Below are 26,360 nucleotides of genomic sequence, written 5' to 3' on the forward strand. Positions count from 1 at the left end.
TCTCCAATTTCAGCTACAGTCTTGATTTTTGTTTCTTTGCTCCTCTGTTACTGTGAAGTTTAATGTCTTAAGTTTATAGACAAACAAGGTTTCCCATTGTTGTCCTTTTGGGTTTTGGGTTTTATGGGCCAAACCGCTAACATATCAATTGAGAAAATAACTGACATGGATGTTGATAATGACATTGTTGTGGCCTTGGTTGAGAAAGGATTAGGATTAAGTACATCAGATGTGACTGCAGGCCCTTACACACACAAGACCAGGTTTAGGAGAATCTGAAAAGTTTTGGATTGTATCGGCTTTTTGACTACACAGAACTGGTGTTTAAGGAGCCCTAAAATGCATTTTTATTATTGGAAAATGGGTCTCAGAGTTAAAAAGAAGTCCAAAAACTTGCCCTTTTTTCTGTATACAACAACTTTGTGGAAAAACTATGACATCATAGTCCCAACCCTGCTAGCTGTATGTGTCTTCTCTAATTTTGGTGTCTTTCTTTGGCCATGTTACAGCACCACACACAGGCCTGGCATATATACTACTACAGCAGTGGCATACATTTGTGTGTACATTTCTTAAAACGCAGCATGCGTGCGTGTGTGTGATGCCGTATTGTATTTACATTATGTTTTTGCATAATCATTGAAGCTCTGCCTCCCTCCATCCTCCCAAAGATAGGTGGTGAAGTGTGTGTGTCTTGGCCTGGTCAGAGGGGCAGTGTAGTGATTGCATGTCTGTTCACTCAGCAGGAAGTTCCTGTTCCACTCCATCCTCTCATCACTCCTGCTGCTAGAAAAACACTGCTACCGACACACGTGCACGGGCACACGCACACCTCTCACTGACCAGTGGCCCTGTTTTGCCATTTTCCTCATAGTGTTCTTGCGATTAGAATCTGTTTTATTGACTCAGCAGCTGAAACCATGGAGTGGGTTCTCTGTGTGATATTGATTATTCTATGAGTATTTTTCCATGTAATGTAATGTAATCCCTCCCTCCCTCCCTCTCTCCCTGTTTTCCTCACTCTTTTTCACATGCAGGATTCCATCCACCCACTTTTTTAATCCTTTTTCTTTCCCCCCGTACATCTCTTGTGTCCTCCTGACTCTAAACTCAGTCACTTCTATAAGTCACCATCTCTGCGTGTGTCTGTATTTGGGTATATCTGTATATGTGATACACATGTACTCAAGTGTGTATGTGATGCATCACGAAGTGTCAGAGTGTGTGTGAAATGTCAGAAGCTGACAGCAGTCATCTCAGTAAAGCGTGAGAGGCCAGTCAACACACAGTGTGACCAGTAGGTGTTCTTATATTTTTGTTTTTCTTTTGTGGCAGGGGCACACAGAAATTTTTATATAATCAAATCAATAATCAACAATGCGCCAAATTAATGAAAAAGAACATAACAAATTTAGAGCCTTTCAGCCTCATATTCAATCAAAAATGATTTATTTTCTCTTTTGCAAATCTTGTTTTCCAACTGTCAACAAGGCTAATATCGACAAATTACAGAGGCACAACCAATATATAGGTGCATCACAAATGATTTGTCTAAAATGTTTCGCTTGACTAATTTTCTGCTTCTGCAAACAAGAGTGGAAATTATCTTGATGATATAATAAGTAATGTCCAGCCACAAATCACATAGTTGATGTTAAAAGAAAGGAGCATTTAACCCTCTGTTTTTCATTTACATCTGCATCTCAACTCTCAGCTCTCTTGTTATATTGACCCACAGACAAAGGCCACATTTGTCCTGTTAATCCTACTGTAAAATGTAAATTATTAAAGAAATAATTCAGGAAAGGCAAAGGAAAAAATGTTGACCCTTAGTCATGTGAAACATCTGCTAGAATACCTACTACTATTTAACTAAATAATTCATTTAGTAATCGATTAATAATCGAGAAATGCATTTACTGTTGCACCCCTATTTCCAGTTTGTGTCCATCACTGTTGCTCATGGGATGTTTTAAGTTTGGCCTGAAGATGTGGCTGATTCTTGGTCCAAATAACAAGTTAAATTACATACACATTGAAAGCACACTAACATGGAACAGTGGTGCTCGTCATAACTGGCACCGATTCAGTGCTGAGCTCTCAGAGTTTCTCTGTCAGCATCTGCTTTTTCTGCAAAAAACAGCTGTCACAGCAGTGACTGTGGTGTTTAGGCCTTGCCATCAATTACTGTCACAACCGCAAGAAACTGGCTGAAAACCACGACCTCTACATGAAGATATCTGCATGAAACAAAACCAGAAAGGCACAATTAAGGCTTTGATGAAGATAGGTTTACAGGAGCTATTGATGTTGGAGGCAGGGGAACAGGAGTATTGAGTAAAATGAGATTTGCTCTAATAAAGCCAGAGAAATCATATCCTTCACAGTGTCATTCATGATGCCTTTACTCGCGTCTGTAATTCCCACCACTGTACTCAGACACATGAAAAGTCTAGTCTTTGGTATGTAACCAGAAGCACCAGTTTAACCTGATGTACCGATCGACCTGACAAAGCAGGGAAACATCTGCCCCAGTCTGACGGCACGGGAGGCTCTGCTCAACGAGTTGCTCCTCCATGACCCTGAAACAAATATTAGCATGTCATCACTTGCAAGATCTCACTTTTGACCATCTAATACAGCACAGGAACTTGATCTTCCTACTTACAGGTTAATGCTTCATAATAGAAACCGGCTCCAAGGCACCGTGAATAAAAATGAAAGAAAATACTCTAGGGATTGTGTTTTAACGGGGGCTGATGGTTTGACTGGAATAAGGCTTAGAAATGATATGATGCAATTGAATAGTGGGATTTACTGCTCTGTTGATGGTGTTCAGTATTACTAATCATGTCTGTAATAGAGTCTCAATCAGTGGTCTCCAGTAAGTTTGTAACCACCCTAATAATTCAGTTTACATTTGAGAGCCTTTGTTTTACTTGACCTTTTTTTGCTTAGTATTGCTGCTTTTATTCAGTTGCAACTAGAGAATTATTGTGACCTTTTTTTTTAAAGTCATACATACATGCCCTTTAGTTGAAGAAGGGCTAAAGTTACTAAAATTAATAATAAAATTGGCTAAATATAGGGGCCACAAAAAATTCGCCAGTTGGATGCCTTGATTTCTAAAAATCTGAATTGGTATTGGCCATGAAAAAACATATTGGTCGAACTCAATAGAGAGCCAAAACAATGGTCTCCAATTTCAGCAGGAGCCTTGTGAGCACAACCAAAACATCCTTTGAAAAGTCACAGAATAACCCATTAAGTTTGTAAACACCTCTTTTTACCTGGTGAATCTCAGAGCTGCTTTTTATTCACAAACATTAGAACATTATTATGATGTTCTCAAAAGTCATATGTACATGCTCTTTAGAGTAACTAAAACCCTTAACCACTTTTTTCAGGTTAAAACTAGTGTATAAGGTTATCTAGTAATATTTTTCAGTGACCCGGGTCCAACTCTTGGTAGTTTTGTGTTAAGTATTTGAATTACATATTTTAAATTTAGCGGAATTGAGCATGAGCGGGAGAGGAAGTGGGAAACTAAAACATCCGGTTTACTTTTCAGAATAAAAGATCAACATCGTATTTCACTTTACTACAGCACAGAAAGAGTCGGAAACCGCGTGGAAGCGGGCGGATGTGAGACACATGCAGTGTAAGTTGGCGGAGCTGTGCGAATCAGAGTGCAGCGTGTCCATTCTGCAACTCGTGAGTGCTATTTTCTGATTGGCTGATAGGTCGCTAATTCAAGACAGCTGTATGAATGTACTACGCAGAGCAAGCTGCCTTCGCATCATCGTTTCATAGATGACTAATTTCTGTGCGGTGACTTTATCACTTATCAGCGTGAGAAATGTCATGTGTGAGCGTGTAAACTTATTGAAATGTGCATGTCTCACGCTGAATGTATCTCTCACTGATAACTCCCTGCCCACTTTTTGTAGATTTTCAAAATCAGACCAAGGGTTTAGTTACTCTTTAAGTATTTTAGTTTGAGGAATGCGCAAACTCAAAAGGAAATCCCCACTACCAAATGCATAATTAAGACATTTTGAGAAAACAGATGGGACAGCTGTCATTGCCAGCTACCTTAAAACTGACTGACTTCAACAATGACACTATGTTAGAGGTTATCATGAGCAGCATTTATTTGAAAACTGTATCTGGGCGAATTGGACTGGCAGGCCGCCGCAGTCTAGGTAATTTACTGCTGACAATGTCATTTCTGTGGATACTGTCAGCCTGACTTTGTGTCAGAAATCCAACTATAGAGTTGTCACTTGCTGTGTTTTGGAAGAATCAGAAATGACAGTGCTGCTGGTGCAGAGGACGATCTGAGTTGTAACTGTGAGATTTTTGTCTCGCGATCAAAGGAAATGGACATGTGGGGAACTTTCCACACACTGCCTGTAACGCCTCGTTTTGATATTGATAACATTATCTGTTTAATTTGTCTCTTTCTGAATCAGCAGCTCTGTAGGAAGTGCACTCTGGAGTCTGTCTGCTTTCCTGTCCCTGCCCTGCATGCTAAACGGCTCACACTGCGACAGCCAGGCCTGTTTAACTTGAGAGAAACAGTGAGCCTGTCTGTCTGTGTTGGATGTGATGTAACACAGACCATTCTTCTTCAGGGGAAACGGCCTTCACTTTTGTGGTTAAAACCTCAGTCTGACCTGACCAAAATGGGGATATAGTTAGACAGTTTTTGTGGTGTATTGGAAAGTGAATGTTGACACACAAGGCTTCAAACTGAAATCGTTGCTTGTGTATCTCCCCAATTCACCCGCATACTACATATATATACTGTGTGTATGTATGTGCACACATATGAGTGTATTCATTGCCCAGGGATGTAAACTACAATCTTAGATCAGCGTTCTTCCTCTGAGACTCTCTAAATGTGCTAATGCTTGCTTTTTTTGTCGTAAGTTAACATAAGTAGGATTTATAGATCATGCATTAACAGCACTTTGCTGAGGCCTGGTGAATGCGTAAAATGGGCCTGTGGGTCAGCCCGGTGCTTGGGGAGAATACCCAGAATTTTGTGTTTATGCTCATTTCTCCACCTTTATGTAACTTCTCTATCATGGCATTTTACTTCTCTTGAGAACAAATGTCTCAAACCCACTTCAATGTATGGTTTTTATATTTAGAGATAAATTTTCCATCATAAATATGTTTTCTATACTATCTAACTATCGTTCCATATCAAAACAAACACTTTTATTTTGAAGGTACAGTATGTGAAATAGTTATTGCTATATTGTGACGGAATGTCAGGATATACAAAACAGACTTGAAGCTCATGTGGCACGGAGCATAATAATCGCACCATTATAACTGTAGACGCTGTAGACATGTGGGTGTGTTTTGTTTTTTTGATTGTGTTTTATTTTGTGGGTGTATGGCTGGTATTAATGCAAGTCTGTATCCACCTCTGCTTGCATGTTTCTTGTGCTGCTGCTTCTGCAGCTGCTGCACTGCGAGTGTAATGCAAGTGATGTCAAGGGGAAAAAGTAAACACAGTTTCCATGAGTAGCTCTTTCGCTCCAAGCTTCGCTCAAAGTTTCCATACAGACTTTACTTCTGGAGTCTCTTAGTGATTGCCTGTGAGGAAGTTAAGCCTCTGTCCCACAGTTTACATGACACTCTATAATGTAGTAAAATAGAGGATGACTTAATTGGCCTTTTTTCTATTGTTTACAGTTTGTTCTTCCTCAGAAATGAGGAAATGCTGCTGCTGTTTTTTTTTTACTTAGTTGATCCCTTCAGGACTTTATTTTTATATATGTATATATACATATATATATACGTATATATGTGTGTATGTATTTATGTATATGTATGTATTTATATATTTATATGTATATGTGTATATGTGTATATATACACATATACATTATTATTATTTAATTCAATGTTTTTTAGATGACTTGTTTCATTTATTTAATATATGGGTGCAGCTAAGGTACAAAATAAAAATAAAAGGTTGAGAGATGTTTAATTTGTTATTGATAAAGTGTTTTATTTTATCAAACAGAATGGGGGGGGGGGGATTGTTGGCCAAGAAAAAGTCTGCATAATACATCAGCCATCCGTTGACCCCAATTTCTAAAGACTCTGAAGTGATAGGGATTTCATTCAACTAAAGAGACAGGAACACGTGATTGGTTTAGGTCAGTTGGTTTACAATATCACAACCATTTTATAAAGACATCATATGAGCACATGTGCTTAATGTGTTCTTAGTTAAAGTATAATATATGTGTATATATATGTTAAATTTACAAATGTCTTCTTTGTGCCCCTTGTGGCCTCTTGATGGAAACCAGGACAGACCCTGCCTATTGATTCATGTCGTATTCACACCAGCCCTTCTAATACGAATTCTAGTTTGTTTGCTCGGAAAGTGTGGTTTGTGGTGTATATGCGCAACCGAACTCTGATCCACACCAAAGAAGCGAACTCTGATCTACCTAAAACATAGGTCTTGGTTCGCTTCAAGCAAACCAAATGCAGGAAACAGAACATATGTGTGCGTGTAGACTGATAGCCGGGAGAAATGTCTGTGCCCATTGTTGCAGCTTATGTGTCGTATGTTCACATAAAACAATAGGATTTGATGCAGCTCCATGTTTTGAAGTTGTCCCACATTAACCAACAGATGAGCAAGTTTTCTTGTTCATTGTTGTCTTGTCTAATTCTTTATGCAGCGCCGTCTCAGGCGAGGAGGGGAATACGTTATTCAAAAGGTTCGGTTCATTTCACTTAAGTGCAGTGTGAAAGCGAACTTGGACCGGCAGAATGTTGCAACCCCCAATTAAACCGAGCCCCCAATCGCACAGAGTCTAGCGGACTATTATGTGTGAAATCGACTTCAGGCTGTGATTCACGGCCCGGGCACGCCTGAGGAGAGACGATACACTGACAGTGATTTGCCACTCCCTGATGCCAGAGCATTGCCCTGGCCGTTTAAATGTGGCCTCAGCTGTTGCCCAAAGTGATGTGTGGCTCTCGGTGTACAGTGGACTGCTGGCCGGTCAACTTGGTGTCAGTTTGATGACCCTTAATATCATGCCTCACATCCCCTAGATACACACACACACACAAAGCCGGATACAGTGTGGTGGCTGGAATAAAGAGCCACTTAATATCCTTGTGCAGAAGTCTGGGTCCTTCTTTCTCTCTCTCAACCCTAAGCCGTCTCCGTCATGTGTAGTCAGGAAATGGGGGTCACCATGTCTTGCTGGGGGCAGGGAACAGATTGAAAGACTCAGAAATGATTCAGTAGCAGACAGGGCATGCGTGATCCGCCCAAACAGTAGCCAACACTGCTATTCCTCATCATTTCCTTCCTTTTGTGGAGTACCACCCATTTGTATTCACTTCTGAATGTCCTTTCTGTGGCTGTTTCTCTGCCTCTTAAACATTTTGACCCTCTTAAAATAGGCACATTTTAGGAATCAAAACATTTTTCTGCTGACGTGCAAGTTTCACTATTTTTATTGGTTTGGTTTGCTTTCCTGCTAGTAAAGCTGTCTTCAGCTCTCAGTTGTTCACTGCAGCAAAGCATGGGTTGATTGCAGGTCTAGACATTACAGCTTTCGAATCATGTACTCTCTTGTGAGGCTGGCTATTGCTGCTAATTTCCTAAATTTAATTTAATTATCCGATTTGGGTTGGTTAGATGTCAATTCTTTCAGACATATAGTTGTTATGCCACTTTTGCTTGGTTATAAAAGGTTTTCACAGAACTGAAAAATATTAATGTTTACTTGAGAATTAACCCCAAAGAAGTTACATCAATGCATGACTGTGAGGTTCTCAGTTATAGTCATCTTCAGTAGTTGGCTGTAGGCAACTGGACTTGCTTGAGTTAAGTTCGAGGCCGGTTCAGTTCTTCTTTGAGAACTTGGAAAATGTCTAGATCTTCTTTGAGAAGAAGCCTCTTGGATGAAACGTCTTGACTTGACTCAAACAAGTCCAGTTGCTTCCAGCTAACTACTGAAGATTACATCGATTACCTTTTTATTTTATATAACCACACGGTGCAACTCCACAGTACAGTCGTAGGTGATAATTCAAACTCACACATTTAAAACCTGTTCAAGTTCAATATATCCAGCTTTGAAATGCCTCAATTCACCAGCCTCACCTGTTAGCTTCACTGAAGCATGATTGTGATAGATTTGAGCAGAGGATACAGGAAATGGCATATATTAAAAGATCGATCTAAGGAGTATGAAACAATATTAATTTCTGCACAGGCTGAACCTGTACCTTTTTGTAAATTTAAGGGATCCTGTCTCTTTTTGGGACGTTGAAAGTCTTTAAATGCTGAGTTGCAGGCTGAGCAGGAGCAGCTGGCGATAAGTTACACATGTTTAATGAGCGTTCCTTTCCACCAGCTTGGTACACTGTTTCTGCTGCTGTTTTATTGGTGAATTTCTCTAGTCTTTATGTTGTGTTCAGACTTTTGAAGTCAATTACAGTTATTGGCAGTGACAAAAATAGGCGTGTTGTGCAAGAGAGCATGAGTCCAGGTGACCAGTTCACATAGAATGCAAGTTTAGAACCAGTCCAGGTCTAGTTAAAACTTTTATGGATGTTTTGATTGACAACTGACACAGCAGGACTTTTTCTGGGGCTGACCATGGTCAGTCTGACCGACAGGTTTAAGGTATTTGTGTGAGAGACACGGACAGAGAAAGGAGGCTGCACACAGTTCTACAGTGAAGCACTGATGCAAAACAATAATCTGATATTCTAGGACTGAACTGCATGTGAACCGTCACAGGCTGAATTCTCATTTTGTTACAAATATTCATCTCCTGGGCCACACGGTTGGTGTAGTGCTTAGCACTCTTGCCTTTGCAGCAGTCCAAAAACATGCAATATGGGGAAAGGTAAATTGGATGCTCTAAATTGACCGTAGGTGTGAGAATGAGAGTGAATAGTTGTTTGTCTCTATATGTGTCCCTGCGATGGACTGGCGAACTGTCCAGGGTGTACCCCGCCTATCGCCCTATGTAAACTGAGATTGGCACAGCGCCCCCCACGACCCTCCTGTGGAGGATAACGCGGTAGATAGTGGATGGATATTCTTCTCCCATGAAGAAATCAAAATGACTGTAAATTACATTTTTACAGTCTGTGTAACATAAATGTGTGTAATTTTAGGTATTTTCAGATATCACATTTTTATCTTTCTAAGATCCCAATCCAGCAATTTTTTCCAGTGTCTGACTGATATTGTTACAAATATGTTGGTTTCTCTGGTTGAAGAGAATTTGAAGAGAGTTTTTGAATTGGTGATGGTATATAACATATATAACACTGGTATGGTATATAAACTGTTTTGAATATACTGTATAATGTAAAGTGAATCAAGTCAATCTGGGCCAAAGTGTGTCAGTAATTCTGCCATTGTTCCCAGGGGTTGCATACATGAATCGAGCTGCATGAGGCTCCGTTTCAAACTGGTCTTCTTTACTGGTAAATTGGATTGTGATTGAATCAATTGTAGCCCTCAGCAGTAGTGTAATCTCTCACTTGTGAATTCTCTAATTCTTGCTGTTGATGCTTGCAAATTGAATTACGCAGCTCATAGTAAGAGTGGTTGAGGCATTTGTTTAAAAATCCATCTTTGTAAAGTCTGAATCAAATGTACCTGACCTTTGATCAACATTCTGTCTTTAACATTGGTTCTCACAACATTTCCCTTGTGTGCCTTTCTTCTTGGTGCACTGCACATTTTCATTTTCTTCCTGCAGGTTTTTTTTTTTTGACCCTCTTTTTTTTTTTTTTTTTTTTACACAAGCCAGCCAAGCCACAAACCAGGGTCCGGAAAATTGGATTACCACATTAACAGCATTTTTCAAATTCTCTCTTCATATGGCTGTTTGGGAACAGAACAGAGACACTGTTACCTCAAGTCAACTGGCTCCCTGATAACAGGGCCAGACTTGCTTTGCCAGGCCTCACTGATTGAGGCTATTCTATCACACATATAAAATCAAACCAGACACACATGACATGGAATTCCCCAAACAAAGATGTATAAAATAGGATGAAGGGTAGCAGCTGGCAGAGTGGAGGGACCAGTGATAAAAGGGTCTATTTTGTCTTGAATGTTCTCCTTTTCTTCTCTATCTCTTCTTTAAAACCCAACTGCCATACTCATCCCTGGGTTCCTTCTGCAAGGATTAATCAGTTTCCCATTCCTGGAGAGATTATTCAAACACTGTTACATCTGCAACAGCAGCAGCACTCCCACTCTCCTACGCAGACAGAAACACAGCAGTGACTGTAGAAAAAGTCTTATACATTCTCTCTATTTGTGCAGGTTTGTTCTCTGTCAGTGCACTTCCACGCACAGTTAAGTTGAGCTACGGTTGAAGGGCAAGGCCAGTTGTAGATCGAATTTGCCATTTCATTTTGCCTATTGTTCTTGTCCTAGGATATAAACACTAGTTGGGAATCAATTTATTGAATGACGTATGTCCAACTATTGTGGCTGGTCTTTCTACCATCCATTAACTTCAAAATACATTCATATTTAAGCTGTCTGTGCAGGCTCCTTGTCAGTCCAAACATGCAGCAATCTGAATTTTGCCAGATTTTTCTCACTGCTGTTTTCCTCTGCCTGGGTACTGTGGAACATGCACACTAGGCAGCTAGACACTTGAACGTACAGTATACAATAGTATTTTGACTCCTACTTGCATTATATGGGTCTGTCAGTCTGACTTTGACAAATGTGATTTAGTAACTCAAGTTTTAATCAAACTAAAACAATAATTGGGTTAGTCTGTCCTCCACTGTGTGTTACTCTCTGCACACGTTTCCACCCTGGTGGACAGTGTGTGTGACAACATGTCCCTAATTGTCCAGTGGATTATGATGATGTTTCATGTTTGTCTCATGAGAGCTCCATGCTTTTTGCTCGTCTCTGTGTACGTGAACACAGAGAGAGTGGAAATGGTCCTTGTGTAATTATCCTCATTAGTGTTAGGTAGGAGCACAGCCAGGAATCCTCACGGTACCAGACTCTATAGGAGCCGTGGCAGTTCCAACAGGGTTTAGATCCTGTGTTCCTACACCAAAGCCTTCACCTTCCCACCCACCCTCTCTCCCTGTGCCTCTCTGTCCTCATTTCACTATCTTGTTAGTTTTCCAACCAGGTTTTGTTTTGTTTTTGATTGTGTGAAGGACACACATGAAACACTCTATGTTTGATCTGTGGTGGTATTATTTTTTGTCACACAGCCTTAGTCCTTAAACAGAAAGTGGGCAAACATAGTTATACTTAAGTTATACTGGGATGTTGTTTGCAAAAAGGTTTTTGGGGATTTTTAGGGATGTAAGATAATATCGGCCTGATATTAGCCTAATAATGCAATATCTGTTGGTATCAGCATCGGTTTTTCTGCCGATAATGAAAACCCAATAAAGTATTGCCTGGATTTCCCCAAAATGTGCGCTTACATGCTTGGTATATATTGACGAGCTTGAGTTGCATTAGCCAATAATGAGTAGAGGAAATTCAATTTAACAGGAAGTGCCTTTTATTTTGACACAGCGAGCAAGACGCCACATTCGATGAAAACCCAGAAGGACATTAACTGCATGAATACTTGAACTCATGTAGCAAAACACCAGTTTAGTAGCCATAATCTAGTTAAACATGTATGAAAACAGTACAACAATGATTACTGCACCATCCCTGCACAAACATACCACATTTTGTATACTTAGAACACATTTATGCTTAATAAACTCAAGACGTGCATGTAAGCTCCGCCCACCTACCCTCCCAACACGCTACAATATGGTCCTTTTGTTTGTTAGCCGTGGCTAACAAGCTTGCTCGCTCGGTGCCGTACTAAGTGACTGCAACACGCTGGTTATGCGAGGAGGAACCAAGACGTCTTCATTCAATACCTCCAATTTAATCATGCACCTGAAGAAGAATCATCACTCGGAGGTACACACAGCATTTGTTCAGCAAAGTAATGAAAAGAAGCAACGTGTTTCCAGACACGACACACCAAACAAAGAGAAAATACAAAACATTACATTTTTCATAGAAATTCCAGCAGTTAGATTGTTTTGCCTGGTTGGCCCGTCCATGAATATCATTAACTGTGTGATGCATTTGAAAGAGTTAGTTAATATTTTTGTTTTTATTCACCTCCTTAGGTCATAACGTGACACTGATTTGAATATGTTAATATTGTTAACATTTGAAGAATATGCTAAATGCACCGAGGAACATTTCCTTATTTCTAATGAGACTGTAATAAAAACAACCCAAAGGCTAACTGTGCTAATGCATATTCTTAACATCTTACTCTCTTACTTTCTAATTATTTTTACCTCCTTTTCTCTCTCTCTCTCTACCCCTCATTTATCTAGACTTTTCTTTTATATTCTGTTGCTCTGTCTGAATGTCCTGTACACTCTTGTTGCCCAATTAGCCTTTCTCTGTCTGGATCATAGCCAAACTTGAGGCTAAACCTACCTCACATGACCCACACCCACTCACCTACTCAGCTCAGCAAACACAGCCAGACTTTTCCTCTCACTGCTCATTTGGTTCTCTGCTGCCTTTGACCTCCATTCCTACCTGTGCCACACACACACACACAGATACACATTCTTTTACAGCACTATTAATGAAGACGAAGACACTCATAGACACATAAGTCTTAACCTCTCCAAAATGTCTTTGCAAGGTCAAAATCTCCTCTCTAAGATGGGTTTGAATCCAAAGTTCTCCTCACAGCCTACTGTAGACACAAACAGAGCTATTCCTCTTAGGACAATGTGTTGGATTCCATTCACTCAGACGGACTAAACCAGGCATTACAAAGCCAGGGATGGACTGGGACAGAAAATCAGCCCAGTTTCTTATCATCCCCGTTAGCTCAGCTGGTAAGGAGTTGCAATTTGACACCAATTTGAGTTGCAATTTGATACATTGCCATTTAAAAATGATAAATGTGACAATGAAAATACAATTATTATAAAACAGGTCATTTGTATGTACCTTTTACTGTTAAAAAAAACAACGGTCTGAAGGGACCATTGGCCCCTGGGAATCTTCACGTTTTCAAATCTGGCCCTCATTAAGAAAAGCTTGTACACCCCTTGCTGAAAGAAAGCATTATGTCTAACAGTTCCCAGAAATGAGGTTCTGCCTTGTTACTTCACCCCACGGAGTTGGAGTGAAGAATTGTTTTGCTGGCTTTGTCTGTGTGTCTGTGCTTCCGCACTTGCTTGCAATATGAGCAACAGAGGCTGGTTAGTATTTGTGATAGACACATGTTGCCCAAGAATTTTGACTGATTCGTGATTCGAGCATGCACACACGTTCACACACGAGTATATTGCACATATAGTCCAACAGAGGCTTGTTGCTTGAATGGGGTGAAGGTCTGCCATCTCTGATTGCCTTGTTAGGACTTAGAGCTGCAACTCTCTTGTCCATAAAATGTCAGAAAAGGTAAAAACAAAAAATGCTGATCAGTGTTTGTCAAACCTGGAAATGATGCTAAAATTTCCAGCTAGAACAATCCTGACAATGCATTGCCTAATTTTTTTTACTCATGCACATTTCATACACAGACCCATATTTGTCATGGGATAATAAGCATATTTTTCAACCTGCTTTTGACCTACTAGTCTGCCTTTACAGATGAATCCCTGGCCTGACTCCCCTCTTGAACATATTTCACTGCAGTGTTTCACACTTGGCCAAAATAATCTCACCTTCCAACATAAGGGTAGATTTATAAAGCACTTTAAAGCCAAAACAACCATCCAAAGTGTAAAAGTCCAAAGCAAGGTTGCGGACTAATGTCAGACGACCTGTAATGCAGTAGTTCCAATCGATCACCCTGATGAAGATCAGGTAGCCTAAGTAAGGAGTGTGCTAAATAATGGATGTGTACTCCTCACTGTGTGTGCATTCTTTAAGTCAGAAAGTGTTGACCAGTGTGGCGTTACCCGGCGTCACTGTGTCTGTCAGGTTGGTGTATAATACTGTTCACTCACGAAGAATGGCTATGTCACAGGTCGCACGACTGTATTCTGGATGTGTTGCTTTGGCATAAGATGAAAAGTGTTTCAAGCACTGGCCAATAAAATCATGTTATGTAAACATGTCATCATGTGCAGTATGACACCACTATCACATCCTTATCTACAGATATCATTCTTTTTGCATCTTTTAAACATCCATGCTGTCTCTAAACAGTTGCTCTGACATCATAACCAGCCATTTCAAAAACATAAATCCCCAACTGTATAACTACTATTTGTCTTCCTTAAAGGAAGGAATAAACTGGCAGCGACATGACTCATGCTGCTGTAGCTTTTTTATTTTAAGGTTTAACATGAACAAATATACACTTATATTTTATTTTCACACTCGCAATAAATATAAAACACAGCTGACATTGTAACTGCTGTGTGACATTCTGGGCATTGGATTTTACTTTTTCCTGATAGCCAACCCAGTGATATTAACCAGTATTGTACTAATACCCAGACTGAGTGTCTTATCAGGTAATCGCTACTAGCCAATTAAACCACGTTTAGAACACGAACGTCGGGTTATTTTCACCCACACAAATATGGAATACGTGATTTTTATGTGATGTTGCTGTTGTCTGAGTTGCATGGGTCCTTGGGTACCCCCAGGCTGTTTACTGACAATATCGAAGCTAGAAGTGTTTCCCTGACCCCATCACTGTTTTTCTCAATAGGCATGTGTTCGGGTGATTTTCACCAGATGTTAGTGATAGAGGGTAACATTTTTCAGTGGGATTTTACCCGAGCTTAGTGTTTGTGTATTAAAATTAAGGGTAACAACATCCAGGTGGCCATATTTATTGTCCCATATCATGCACATCCATCATCCTGTCACGGGCTTGGTGACTCTGGCAAGCAAACGAGTGAGTTCTATAGCATGATGAAAACTGGTGTGATAAACTCAGGGATCGTAAGAGAATGCCATGAAGAGAGGTGACAACCAAATGAAGAGCAGGCAGTATATGCAGGCTTTGCCACTGATGCTAATCAAGCCATGGTTAATGATTGCCTAATTTTTCACTAATTTTAGAGGCTTTGTATGATGCCTTTTTTTTGTTTTATGAGATTTATGTTTGGAAATAAAATAAGAGTACTTCAATTTGCCATGTATTGTTTTACTTTAATATAGTTTGATGAGAAGTATTTTTTTTTCAGCTATATTATATCAAGTAAAATATACCCGGCATCAGTGATGGTGTTACAAAAGTGAACGTTAGTGTTCTAGGGTTAAGCCAGGGATGAGCTGATACTATAGTCAGTATTGATATGGGTCCGATTCTAGTCAAAACACCCTTCCCTATACACAGATTAAAAGAATGTAAATAAAAACCAACAATAGCATTTTAGCCGAGTCATGTTATGAGCTCTTTATTTCTGCTTTATGGGAGAAGAATATTTCAGTTGGAGAATTATGTCTTTGAAATGACACAAATGTGTTGTTAACAGCTTCATGGTTTAAAATGTCTAAAATGACTGTGTTATTGGTACCGGCAGACACTTGAGTTTGAGACATTGGACATTAAAAATTGGTATCGTGCCATCCCTAGTTTCAGCTCAAATGTTACAACGTTCAAACGTAGCTCAGGGACAAAGCTGATCTTCCTGTTTTCGGTGTTTTTGTCCTTGTTTTTCTTGAACAAAGTGCAACAATGACAGCACTTTACCCTCAATTTAGCAACATCAACAACAAGTCGGGCTGCAACACGCTCTGCTCCTCGCGTCAGACTCTCCCACTGTCGAGCATTAAAATTATGTTTACATTTGAGTGCAGTGTGAGGCACAAACGGGACAAACGTCCTCACCAGAAGGAGAAAATGTTGTTGATGGATTCTAGACCTCATTCCAAACATTTCACATTTTAGCAAGACACGTTCCTGTTAGCAATTACACATGCTGTACACTGGCTCATCAGGTACATATGCTTGGCAGAGCGCTAACACCTCACAAAAACGAATATATGCTTTCTGTCCCACGCACATGACTATATGTTTTCACTTACACTCCCTCTGCCCCCCTATTTGTCTCTCTTAGCTGCAGCAGTAGAGGAGGTGTGTGGGTTGTAAGCTGGCAGCAGTGTGAGTGTTAAGTGATTTAGAAGGTGAGTTTAGTAAAGTGCTGTGAGATAAGGCAAAAACACCATGGGACATTAATGGGCCTTCATCTGCTTCCAAGACTCAAGTATTTGTCAGAATAACAATAAAATGCAATATCTAAATTTGTCCCTCGGTTGAAATAAAAGCGAGTCTCCAAATTGAGATTCCCTTGCAGGAAAGATTTCCTTTTCTGTACACAAGTATGAGTTCACTCCAGGATTTATGCCCAACTATTTTAGAAGTTTTCCCCTTAGCAACCTCTTCTGTCAAAGATGTTATTGTGGACAAAAAGTCATAAAATAGGGAAGGGAACATGTTTTTTTTTTTTTTTTATGAATATAAAAATAAACATGAATTATCTAAATATACAACTTCCCCCAATGTATCATTAAGCAGTATCATAGTCAAACTATTGTTCTTAACAAATCACACTGTTGCTAGGTGTTATAAATACATTTCAGAACAACAAACAACAACAGTGGGTGGTTTCCTGTGTTTAACATGGGTTTGAATATTTACTTCAAACACATGCCGAGCTGCCTTTACACCAATGCTATTGTCGTGTAGCGCATGTTGTATTTATTTGTTGCAGCGAAGAAGACAAAGTGTTCAAGAGCAGACAAATCTGTTTTCCTCCTGCTTCTCCTCCTCGCTCTGCGGGCTGGAAGCATGCAGCCTGTCACTGGCACTGCAGTGAGCCCAAACATGATATGACCTAAATAAACGAGTGTGGTTGGAGAGAGCCAGAGTGAGTGATGAAGTGATATTCTTTCGCCTCCTCATTCCGTTGTCTTGTCTTCAAACACTTCTTCTTTTGCAATCAAGCACATTTTTGTACACACCTGAACAGTTTGCATCATCAACCATTTGCTCTCATCTAAGCCCTCATTAGACATCATCTCTGCACCCTTCTTCCCACCGCTCACCTTGAGAATTTTTATCTCTGCCTACAGTGTGACTCGGGGCAAGTCTGTGATGTCATACATTGGTTTGTGAGCTGATGTTTTGAAGTATTGCTGTTTGTTCGGAAGCAAAGCGTGAGTCTGAAATTAGTGTGTTGGGACTGGCAGGTCACTGTGGTATGGCATGTGCATGTACCTGTACCTGTACATGTGTTTGTATAGGATTTGAATTCCTTTAAAATACAAATTGTTTGGTTTTCGTAGCTTTAAGATAAGTCTTCTACGCACCTGAGGCAAAGGCCTTTGTTGCGTTTCATGTTTTGTAACACAGAAGCTACTGTGTACTGTGAAGCTACTGTCAGTCACTGGATCTTTGACGTCCGTTTGACTGTAAATAATTTATAATATATAAACTAAAGCCTTGAATCACAAATGGATCACAAACTTTTGTTTGTTTTAAGTATGGTAATTTTCTTATAGACTCAAACTTTATTCAAACCCTCACATATACTTAATTCTGAACCAGTAGCTTTCAGGCTTCACTTTATAGACTCCAATGATATTTTCCAGTTGTAGTTGAAAGTCAGAATTTATGAGTTCCTAGTCTAGTCAAAATCTTGATTCCACTTATGTCTTATTTGTCTCACATTGTTATTGATACAAATAGCAGTGATGATTCTTGTTGCTACACTGTTTGTATCTGCAAAATACTGTGTAGAGTGTTGTTATTGGCCGGTATCGCTAACAATGGCAAGCCTGAGATGCGTTTGTGCCCATGTTTTTTTCCGACTTCTGACATTAAATGAATTGCACCACTCGTCTACATCAATTCTTTTGTTCAGTCTGTGAACGACAAACAGTAGACATGATAGACTGAGCCAGACAATAGTTTTTATTACAGAAGACGTGACGAAAATCCACCAACTAAAGCCAACATCTCTGTGTGAAATCAGTCTCTGGTATGTGAGCTTGGCCACTCTCAAACTAATTTGGCCAAATGACTAGCTGTTATTTAGAAGTCGTATTTACTTAATAAAATGTGGTTGCTTTACAGCATGTTTTTACTGAGGTTTTCTCAGTCAATGTTCTTCCTTTAGTGACAGAAGGAAGTTTGATGTGTTTGTGTGCGTTTCGGTGGCCTGGTTGCGACTCAGTGCTTCATTGTGTGCTGCCCACAGAGCCGGAGCCTGAAACAGACCGATAAGACAGCCTCACCTCAAACACACTTTCTACCTGCAGCCATTACTGCCTCACAGGACAGGATGCATTATGCAATCAGACGGTTCAGTCCAGCCAGTGTGTGTGGTAGTTAAGTAGGTGTAAATGTGCATGTGCATGAGCATGTGCATGAGGGTTTCTGCTTGTTCCTGTGTGTGTATGTGAGCCGACAGTTGTATCTTGTGGATTAAAAACCTTTTAATCCCGCCAGATAATCATCAGCTGACAACTTGGTGGGTGTGACTTGTTAGTCAAGGAATATGCTCTCTGCTCATGTGCTGAAAGTCAGAATTGCATGGCTGAATGGCTCTAGTTATGACTTGGTCCAAGACACATGAGCCTGCTTTCCTCTGATTGATGCACCTCTCAGATCTAGTTTGGATCAGCAAAATTTAATTGGGTCTTTGCTTTTTTGCACCTACGATTCCCCCCCGAAGCCAAGAGGACTTACAGTCTGTTTAATGATGTACATTTAGTCTGATTCATGGTGTAGTGTAGGGCTGAACGATATATCGTTATCGTATCGATATCTAGATATGAACATTCAAGATATTCATATCGCAAAAGCAACGATATAAACAATATAGATTTTCCCCCGCGCTCGCCCTCCATGTACATTTCTGGCACAATAAACTTCATTTTTACGATTGCCCTTGAATGCACCACTGCGGCCAGCCAACCACAAACCTTATTTCATGCTTGCTGTGGATCGACAGCTGAAGCCAACCAATGACAAACATAGGAGGGCGGGAGGGAGACGGACACTGAGACGCGCGCGCGCACACACACACACACGACATACACAACGGGAAAGAAAGTGACATGAGCGTGGAAGATAATGCGGCCGGTGGCGATTTTGGATTTAAAAAGGATGATGTCAACCAGAGCGAGGTGTTGTGCAGGTCGTGCTTGGCGAAAATTGCGACGAAGCGAGGTAGCACAACAAACATGTTTCACCACCTGAAACAACACCATCGCGTGCTGCACGAAGAGTGTATTACAATGAGAGAAACACCGGGGACTTCTCAGTCATCCCAAAAGAAGCCCAAGCAAAGTGTGTTTACTGATGCGTTCAGTAGCGTTACACCGTATGAGTCGACGTCCACCGGACATAAAAGCGTTACAGACGCTATAACATACCACATTGCAAAAGACATGGTACCCGTGTACACAGTCTCACAGTGAGTTCTCATCAATAAAACTGCACTTTCCATGTGGAAAGTTTCCACAGTCTTTTGTATTATAATGTTTTTATTTTTCTGAAAAATGCTTGGTTTTCACTGAACCCGTAGTCATATCGTATCATATCGATATCGAGATATCTGGCATGAATATCGAGATATGAAATTTTGTCCATATCGTTCAGCCCTAGTGTAGTGTCAAATCCCGGCAGTACATTTTGAGTGCCATAAACTGATTTTCTATTTTTCTTCTTATTTCGAGGGTAAAAAAATCCTATTTTCTTGTGTGCAGTACATGAATCTGTGCACAGGGAGAAGGATTGTTGCTTAGTTCGCATGGTGTTCGTTCCATTAAAAGTATTTCGAAAGACTCAAAAGAGCTCATCGTGCAGATACACAAAGACAGCCTGGACCGGATCTATTAGAGGACCAGCGTCCTCTAAACAGAAGAGACAGACCAGTGTGATTAGCTGATCTGTCCAATTATTTTGTCATGGATGATCTAGGCTACAGCCTGAGCTGCTGAAGGAGATGGAGCAGCAAGTCAAGTAATTTCATTATTTATATGTCGATCCTAATGAATGTCCCTGGTATTTGTAGTTGGTCACAAATAGTAATTGAACATTCAATTATGTTGTAAAAAAACAAGCCTAAAATTGTCTGCAGATGCTGTTTAGCTGTGAAATTGTTGCTCTGGTGCTGTCGGAACTTCTCAGTGGGAGGAGCAGACTTTATTTAGGGGGCTTTGTTTATTTAAGCTGCATTGACTCACAACTCTTTAATGACTCAGGCTCGAACACTTTTGTTCCTCCTTGCAAAAGACAGCCGTTTACTGTGTTGAGCGCCAATGTCTGTTTTTAAACATGCCTATTTACTGGCACTAAACGGTGGCCGTGCAGCGCTGTTGTCCTGCACAATCATCGACTTCTTGTCGTTCATTAAACACAGGATACTGAGTCAATCCTGTTGACATACACAATTAACCGCACGTGAACTGACTTGCAAGACAGAGTAGATCAAATGCAGAGTTTCTCCTCTTCATCCATTTGATTTTTTAGAAAATAGAACGTGTGGAGTAAAGGAATATTGAAAGACTGAGAACAGTTTCTCTCACGTGTTCTGTTCACGATTTTTAAGGTGTGTCTAAAAAAATATGGCCGGGTTACACGCCAGAACCGTAGTTTGCTGACTTCTGCTGTGAGGCCGCAGTACCACTGATAGAGGAAGAGGGAGACGGAGAGCAGGACTGTCGCTAAACCAGCTCTGTGTTTGTGTTCAGTATGATGTTAAACTGCCATCAAAATAGTGAAAATAATGCTTCTCTTCTTGTTTGTTAAACAAGTGGTTTGATACCACAGGGTTTATGGTAATAAAACACTGAACGGCAACGTTCAGCTGCTTTGGTTGCCACTTAGCAACTGTTTTAATCATTCTTCAATCACAGTGGCACGGATTCCTGCCGTCTTGTTTGGGGACTGGCAGCACTACAAGTATGACCCCAGACCAATCATTATTCACAACACTGCACAAGTTCATAGGTCATCGGCAGAGGTGGGAGGAGTCAAGGAGTTACAATCATTACCCACTATTCAGTGCCTCCGCTATTTGTAACCGACATTTTTGTTTTTTAACTTTGTCGTGGTAGAGACGTCAAAGAGGCAGGGGCGAAGTTTTTGCCAAAGCTCAACAGAAGCAGCATCCCTCCTCCTCTTCGCCATGTTTATGTCTGTATGTTACTCTGCTTCAGAGCACTCTGTTGTCAAATCCAAACCAAATCACTTGAAAATGCGTGTAGTCTGACTCTGACATTACCCAGACTTTAATGTTTGCTGTTGGCTTTTTTGGCACTTTTTTCCATCTGTATCTTTTTATTTCACTCAGTTTTCATCAGTGTTTTTTCCTCCTCACAGGGAGCTCAGCGATGAATAAGCTACGGCAGAGCTTCCGCCGGAAGAAAGACATCTACGTGCCGGAGTCGAGTCGGCCACACCAGTGGCAGACGGACGAGGAGGCGGTCCGCAGCGGCAAATGCAGCTTCGCAGTCAAGGTGACCCCCCCCTTGTTTTTTTCCTCGCACATAAACACACCTGCAAACGCACAAATCTCACGCTGACCTTACTATGGCACACTCGTACTTCAGAGTAACTCGCATGTCGCCCGGCTCCCCAAGGACGCTGCCCGTGATTAATCACAAGCAGTCAGGGGGTGTGAGCGCCGCTTTTATCTAGGTTGCATTTTTTATCTGCTGTAGCCTTCCAAACCTGTGGGATATGTGTGCACAATGAAGTGAGAGTTAAAATATACAACATTTGTAATAAAGACGTCCAATTGCACCTGGTAAATGAACGAAATGATTCACAGGGCTCTGTGCAGCGGATCTTTGAATGTGCAGTCATAACTGCTCGACCTGAAGTGCTGCGGTTGATGGGAGTGGAGAGTTTACTGTATTGTGGCAACAAAACCTTTTCACTTCCAAAAACAGAGGCACAAAGGTACACTTCCTTCTGATCACATGAGTCTTATGATCACCTTGACCAGGTTAGAGAGGAATTGAAAACCTCAGAGTCAAGAAAGTTGAACTCTGTAGTCGGTCACTAGATATTTTTTCTATTAAAATGAGTTCCCTGATTTTTCAGCTTTTGAAATGTGTTTTTTGCTCATCTATGACAAAGAAAACCAGGGAAAAAAAAGATTATTTTTGCTGTGACTTTGTCACTTTGAACAATTGTTTAGTTTTTTCCAGACATTTCATTGACCAAACAATTTGATTAGTCGAATAAAAGGACAACAATAATTGTTGCAGACCAGTTGTTGTTAACTGTGCTTGTTTTTTGTGTAAGAAAGGGGAATTTGAAATACCTTTACAGCACAGAGGAAGGAAGGTAGTGGAGAAAAAAATGATGATGAGGTGATTTTTGCACTGGTTTGGACCAAACAAGCATATTCCCTTACATCTGGAGACTCCGACTTGTAGGCTGAGGTATCTGTGTAGCATTACAATCCTTTATATTAATGCTGTGTTGTGACATTTTAATTAAAGGTTCTAGCCCCTGTGAAGTGGATATACTGTAGCATGTGCTCTTATTTCAATTTCAATAACATTTCTATTGATCGTTCAGCCCCTGTGTATTAACGGTGTGTGAAATGCCCAGCATTGAATGTTTCCTCTAAGCGCTCTTCCAAATGTTCCTTCAAACACACGTGTTCATACATACCTTTCCAGCGACCTAATGCTCCCCATAAATTCTCTTAACGCTGTGTTCAAAGATAGACTCGTCTACGAGTAACTACTCTACTCCTCCAGATGTACGGGGTGTTCTTACATTTTGTTTTAATTTAGCACCCTCTTCTATTTTGAATGCACAAATTGTTTGTAGTTTTTAGTATGGTTACTTCTTATGGTACATATATGCTTTTGTTTTCCAAAATAACTAGGGCTGCAACTATGGATTGTTTTCATAATTGATTATTCTGTCAATTATTATCTCGATTTATTTATTACTTGTTTGGTCCAAAGAAATGTCTTTTCTTTCCTTTAAAAAGAAATTATTAAGATGATTTCGATTACCCTGATTACTTCTGCAGCCTCACGCTCCTCTAAGAGCATTTTTTTGTCCCTCTGCACTTTGCCGGTGCAACCTACCATGCTACTCCTGTGTCTCCCTCCTCCCCCTCCTGCTTCTCATCGCCTGCTCTTGGTGGCTGAAAGGAGCTCATTTGTGTGGGTTGAAATAGTTGCAGTGGATTAATCACTGAAAGCCACACATTGCAGTATAACAAGTAGATTATCGAGGAGTCAAAGTTATGTACGGAGAAAAAGAGGGTTTGTGGTGACGCTTGTTGGTGAAAGTTATTATAGGGATTTTCCCTTCACTGTCTCATCTTTGACACCAAGTTCGAGGTTATTTGTGGGACTGAGCCTTTAACCTGTCATACAGCAAGTGTATTTTGCTTTGTACAATTTGTTCTGGACAAACAATAATGTTTTTATGTACAAATGTAGATTTTTTTTGCATGTAAATGTCTGTTTATGAGATGGCTGAAGGTACATTAGGTAGAGTTTAAATGAAACTGCATCTGCGTGTTGTTTACGAACTAAAGAGATGGACAAGAAGGAAATGAATGGCAGGTTTACATTCAAACAAACTAATGAGACAGACAAGAAGATTCAAACAATGCAGGGCTGTTATTTCTAACTGCTCTGCAGTCCTGACTTCACATTTTTTGCTCCTCCTTATCAGCTGCTTCAGATGTTTACGTAACGTGGATTTAAACGCACCCCAGCGTTTCATTCACTGTGTTTATGTTAACTCCGCCGGCCCTCCACACCACTAACTTACCCCCAGGGACTAAAAAATGTAAATAAGATAGCTCCTCTGAGGTCATTCCTCACTAAACAAAAACACACACTCACTCCAATGGCACATTAATGCAGATATCATAATGTAGATAAACTACATCCAGGCCCGCAGTGGGTTTAGTGGCAAGTGAGTCCACAAATAAACTGGGGATTAAGAACCAAATTACCCTTAATGTAAAAACATGCTGTTCAGGAGATATTCATTTCAATCATTTAATTTGTTTTAATTGAGTGCACCTATTAAATGTGAACATTGAAGCATCCAGAGATTTGTTGCCAGCTGCATACTAGCAGGAGTGACATGCAACACTTGAGATTAAAAACCCAGCTGGTGCATTTTTGTTTTGGGGCTGTGTTTTTGATTGTGGGCAAAAATGAAATCGCCTCTTGATTGGTTCTTCTTAGCCTTAACTATCAGCTCTGAACAAAACATATTTACATTCTCTTAAGCAGAAGGAAAGGGCATCAAATCATGTTTATCGTCATCCCGCAGAGGAAAGCATCGACTCCCTGTTGGCACCTGCATGCTAATGCCCTGTTTACTTGCATGTAATGTGATTTTTAGGCGTGTTACAAAGCAGACTACTGCCAAAGATACAGAGCTGAAAAACAGCTGAAATGATCTGGTCGCAGTTCGAAACACTGCTTTCAATAGGGATGATACAATATTTGGTATATGTATTGCTCTGTTTAAAAATCACTCAGAAAGGGAAAAATCTAATATCTGACTAAACCAGCTTTGCAGTTTAAAGGTTGTAAAATGAATGTAATGAATGAGCAAGTGATTATACAATTAAAGGCAAACTACTTAGAAATAGTTAGAACTGAATAGTTTTGGTTTGTTGACATAACAACAACCTACAACTAACTGATTAGTAGAAAATGATGGACAGATGAATCGATTAAAAAGCCTCAGCCTCTTCTCCTGGCAGTCACATCCTCGATGTTGCTGCTGCTTCCACAGTCTTTACCAACAGTTGCCTCCTCCTCGCCCTCACAGCAGTTGTCTCTAACATGCATGTGTTTTTACATTCATGAGCGTGTGCACACATGTGTTCTAGTGCATCGTTGGTGTGAATCAGAGTTGTGGCGTCGCATGTCTTAAAATAGCAGGGGGAGAGGGTGGTGACAGGCGCGGGCCGGCGTCACCCGCCTTGTGTGTATCTATAAGGGAAGGGTAAGGACTTCCTGTCAGGCACAATGGCTCCTGGAGCGGTCAGGGTTCTGAGTCTGAAGTGACATGCAGCAGGGTGTCAAGGAGGAAGCCAGGGAGGGAAGGAGGGAGGGTGGAGCTGGAGGAGGAGAGGTCAGCGGTGACGTGGTTGGAGCTCAGGCTTTCCTCCAGGAAAATGTTCATCAGAGTGAATGTATGGTGTCAAAGTCCTGAGCTGCGTCTGAGGTGGTAGTGACATACAGTACAGCAAATCTGTCATATTGAGAATATTATTTACTAGATAGCTACATAATAATTACCTTGTTAACTGTGTGGCATTTATGCTAATGTTTCTTTTCACGTGAAAGCACAGAGAAGGGAAATAAGTCTGGAAAGATCAAAACAGCAGCTACACCTGTAATTTAACTGCTCTCCGTTGATTAACGGTTAAAGTGATAGAAAATGAATTTCCTACAACTGTATTCATGAAACAAGCTCTTTTTTTTTGCAGCAAACTAACCTCCCAGATGGGAGGTTAATTACCTTTCATACGCGATAATACCTTGAATATACTTAGGTTCTGTTGGTTGGCCGAGACATTTGATGATATATAATTATTATTATGAAAAACATGACCAGGATGATGTTCACAAGCTGTGCGATTCAGTTGCTGGATATCTGTCCATTATAGGTGTATTGTGCAGTATTTGGCAACATTTATTGGTGATGTAATATGTTACAGGTGAATATGTTAGTTTGTTTATTAAAAATTGAGAAAATGGCAGCCTCAGTATAGAAGACCTGCTACTGATGTAATGACTTATTATGTGTTAATAAACATAAGTCATACATTCAGATAATTGTGCACTCAAAATAAAAAACTAACAATTATTTTACATTACTTTTCTGCCAAGTGGAACCACTTTAAATGAATCATCTAAACCTGATCACATTTCCAAGTCTACATGAATGATTCAAGATTCTTTATTTCCATGTAACAATGCAACGTTATTACTAGTAATGAAATTCTGTGTCTTCTCAACTTTACTAAAGGAAAATGGCAATAAAAAAAACAAAATAATACATTTAAATGAAGGATAAAGTGGCATATATAAATACACTGGTGCAACTCTTAAGCAGCTGGTGCAAATAACTGAGAACAAAATTCAAACTTGAGGCATCTACCAATTCAAATTTGGTGAAAGATGTGGAACCAGCCTGTCTCTTTTTTTTCTGATTTGTTTTACCCGTGTAATCCTTTTTCCATAGAGTCACTTGTTTACATCAGCATTTATCCATTTATATTGTTTTCCTTTCTGCCATATTTCAAAATTAGCATCCAACGGGGGA

At 40.2% G+C, this 26,360-nt stretch overlaps 1 protein-coding gene across 6 annotated transcripts in view; it reads left to right on the top strand.

Annotated features, from left to right (window-relative positions):
• Positions 1-26,360, top strand: part of numb (NUMB endocytic adaptor protein) — a 55,192-nt gene that overhangs the window by 11,819 nt on the left and 17,013 nt on the right. For all 6 annotated transcript variants that reach the window (XM_058614980.1, XM_058614978.1, XM_058614975.1 and 3 more), the window contains exon 2: positions 21,408-21,544. In XM_058614980.1, coding sequence (XP_058470963.1) covers positions 21,419-21,544 — 126 coding nt within the window. In that variant the 5' untranslated portion in view covers positions 21,408-21,418. The remainder of the gene's footprint in view (positions 1-21,407; positions 21,545-26,360) is intronic.

Source organism: Solea solea, chromosome 18, assembly GCF_958295425.1.
Source record: "Solea solea chromosome 18, fSolSol10.1, whole genome shotgun sequence".
NCBI classification, from domain to species: domain Eukaryota; kingdom Metazoa; phylum Chordata; class Actinopteri; order Pleuronectiformes; family Soleidae; genus Solea; species Solea solea.